Genomic DNA, 2,055 nt, shown 5'->3' with positions numbered 1-2,055 from the left:
AAGAACACGTAGGTGTGGCTGTGCTTGACTTGATCGGTACTCGCACAAACGCTCGTGAGAAATGTGCTTCGAATATCAACGCAAAGATTTTGGTGCCTCCGCGTGACCAATGAGGTTAGCCAGTCAAGCAATTAATACCGTGAGCAAGAGCAAGCAAAGGTCGGTCGGTCGGCCGATCCATCTCGATGAACATTTTCAACGTTGCAGATGGTCTCGATAGCTACGGTAGGACGACTGCCTCCGATGGCACACCCTGGCCGGGCTGCCGTGCCCCCAGATAGATGGACCGGGCCATGCACGGACGGTCAAACAACATGATTACATGAACCACGCACGCAACGGGCTGCGTTACGGCGTCCGTCTAACCACCGCAGCTTGAGTTTCACTTTTGCGCGTTGATAATTTTGTGTGAGCTCCACGCGAATAGTTGTAGGGCGCAAAACGATCTTATACCATAACAATCTAGCTAGCTATAGCTAGGTGGGCAGGTTGCCTCGCTTATTTATTTTGGCATACGTCGGAAGGTTGCTTCATTTGTTAAATCAATGAATCTTGATTAGTAGTACCATGTTCACGCAACACATGTTACATTATCACAGCTGCAGCGTTAATCAACGCCGCAAGCCCCACACGAAGGAGAAAAATGCAGCAACAAAGACGCTTGTTCAAGCAAAAAGCGCTTGGAGGAATATCAACAAAAGCAATTCTGCCTACCTGGCCGCGTGCGTACGTGACTTTTAAGTTTTAACAGGTCAATCAATCAACCGATCGATCAATACCGCGAACCGGACCAAGCAAGCGTCGGTCGGTCCGCGGCCCCATCCACCCATGAACAATTTCAAAGCTGCCGATCCATGGCTCGACAGGCGCCGTGCGATTGTCGCCGGTGGCAGCGGCTCGCCGTACGCAACGGGTTCAGGGCGGTACGGGTTGAGCTCGTGCCTGCCTGACGACCACAACTTTAGCTTACCTCTGTCCGAAAAATCTGTACAGGCTGCAGTAAAAGCTCCACGTGAAATCGTACTACGGCGCAGTCGAGTTGATGATGCCGTCAAGCTGAGGCTCAACTCTCAGTGCCCCGTCGCCGTCAGCCCCTGCTAGCAGCTGCCTAGAACAGTCGCCGGACTTGACCCGCACCCATCAGGCGTCGTCGGATGCTACGCGCAACGGAGAAATCCCCGACATGGATTTCAAGGCGCGACGGCGACGCGCCACCGGCCACCAGCCATCCGCCGTCCGGCGTCCGGCGGCGTCCACAGCACGAATTTACTGTCCGCGGTCTCTTCTCATTACTGGTACCGCTGCTGCTGCCTTGCAGTCCAGGCGGGCGGGAGGAAGGTGCAGACGGCAGATGAAAAGTTGAGAGAGGTAACCTGATCCACCCGGAGACCCACCGGCACTGGTCGATCGGGATTCGGGAGTGTGGCACACGCGTCCTGGCCTGCTTGGTTGCTCAGCCCTATAAAACCACCCCATATGCCATCTCCGGTTCTCCACACCACCATTCAGAGGAACCACACCGACACCCCATCCACTTTATCTCAGTTGAGAGGTTTAGAAGCGGTGAAGCACAGGTGCAGCAAGAGCTGCGAGAGGAAGGAGCGAGCAGCAATGGCGAGGCACAGCCTCCTTGCCGTGCTCCTCGTCGGGCTGGTCGCGGCCTCTGGTTTCAGCCAGGCCGCCGCCGCTGGTCGGGGCCTCGCCGAGAAGCTCCCCGAGCCGGAGCCCAAGCCGATGCCGTACCCGGAGCCCAAGCCGGAACCCAAGCCAGAGCCAATGCCTAAGCCTGAACCCATGCCAAAGCCAGAGCCTAAGCCTCTGCCTAAGCCTGAACCCATGCCAAAACCAGAGCCTAAGCCTCTGCCCAAACCTGAACCCATGCCAAAGCCAGAGCCCAAACCGGAGCCGAAGCCGGAGCCGATGCCAAAGCCCGAACCAAAGCCTGAGCCCAAGCCTGACCCGATGCCCAAACCTGAGCCTAAGCCTGAGCCCAAGCCAGAGCCGATGCCCAAACCGGAACCAAAGCCAGAGCCCAAGCCCGAGCCTATGCCAAAA

The 2,055-nt window shown here is 56.9% G+C and overlaps 1 protein-coding gene across 4 annotated transcripts in view; it reads left to right on the top strand.

Annotated features, from left to right (window-relative positions):
- The first annotated feature begins 1,461 nt into the window (after positions 1-1,461).
- Positions 1,462-2,055, top strand: part of LOC119353384 (protein TsetseEP-like) — a 1,497-nt gene continuing 903 nt past the window's right edge. For 2 of the 4 annotated variants that reach the window (XM_037619999.1, XM_037619998.1), the window contains exon 1: positions 1,462-2,055. In XM_037619999.1, the coding sequence (XP_037475896.1) occupies positions 1,477-2,055 (579 nt within the window). In that variant the 5' untranslated portion in view covers positions 1,462-1,476. The other 2 variants (XM_037620000.1, XM_037619997.1) reach the window with 2 other exon arrangements.

Source organism: Triticum dicoccoides, chromosome 2A, assembly GCF_002162155.2.
Source record: "Triticum dicoccoides isolate Atlit2015 ecotype Zavitan chromosome 2A, WEW_v2.0, whole genome shotgun sequence".
Lineage (NCBI taxonomy): Eukaryota > Viridiplantae > Streptophyta > Magnoliopsida > Poales > Poaceae > Triticum > Triticum dicoccoides.
This window is presented reverse-complemented; position numbering and strand designations above follow the sequence as displayed.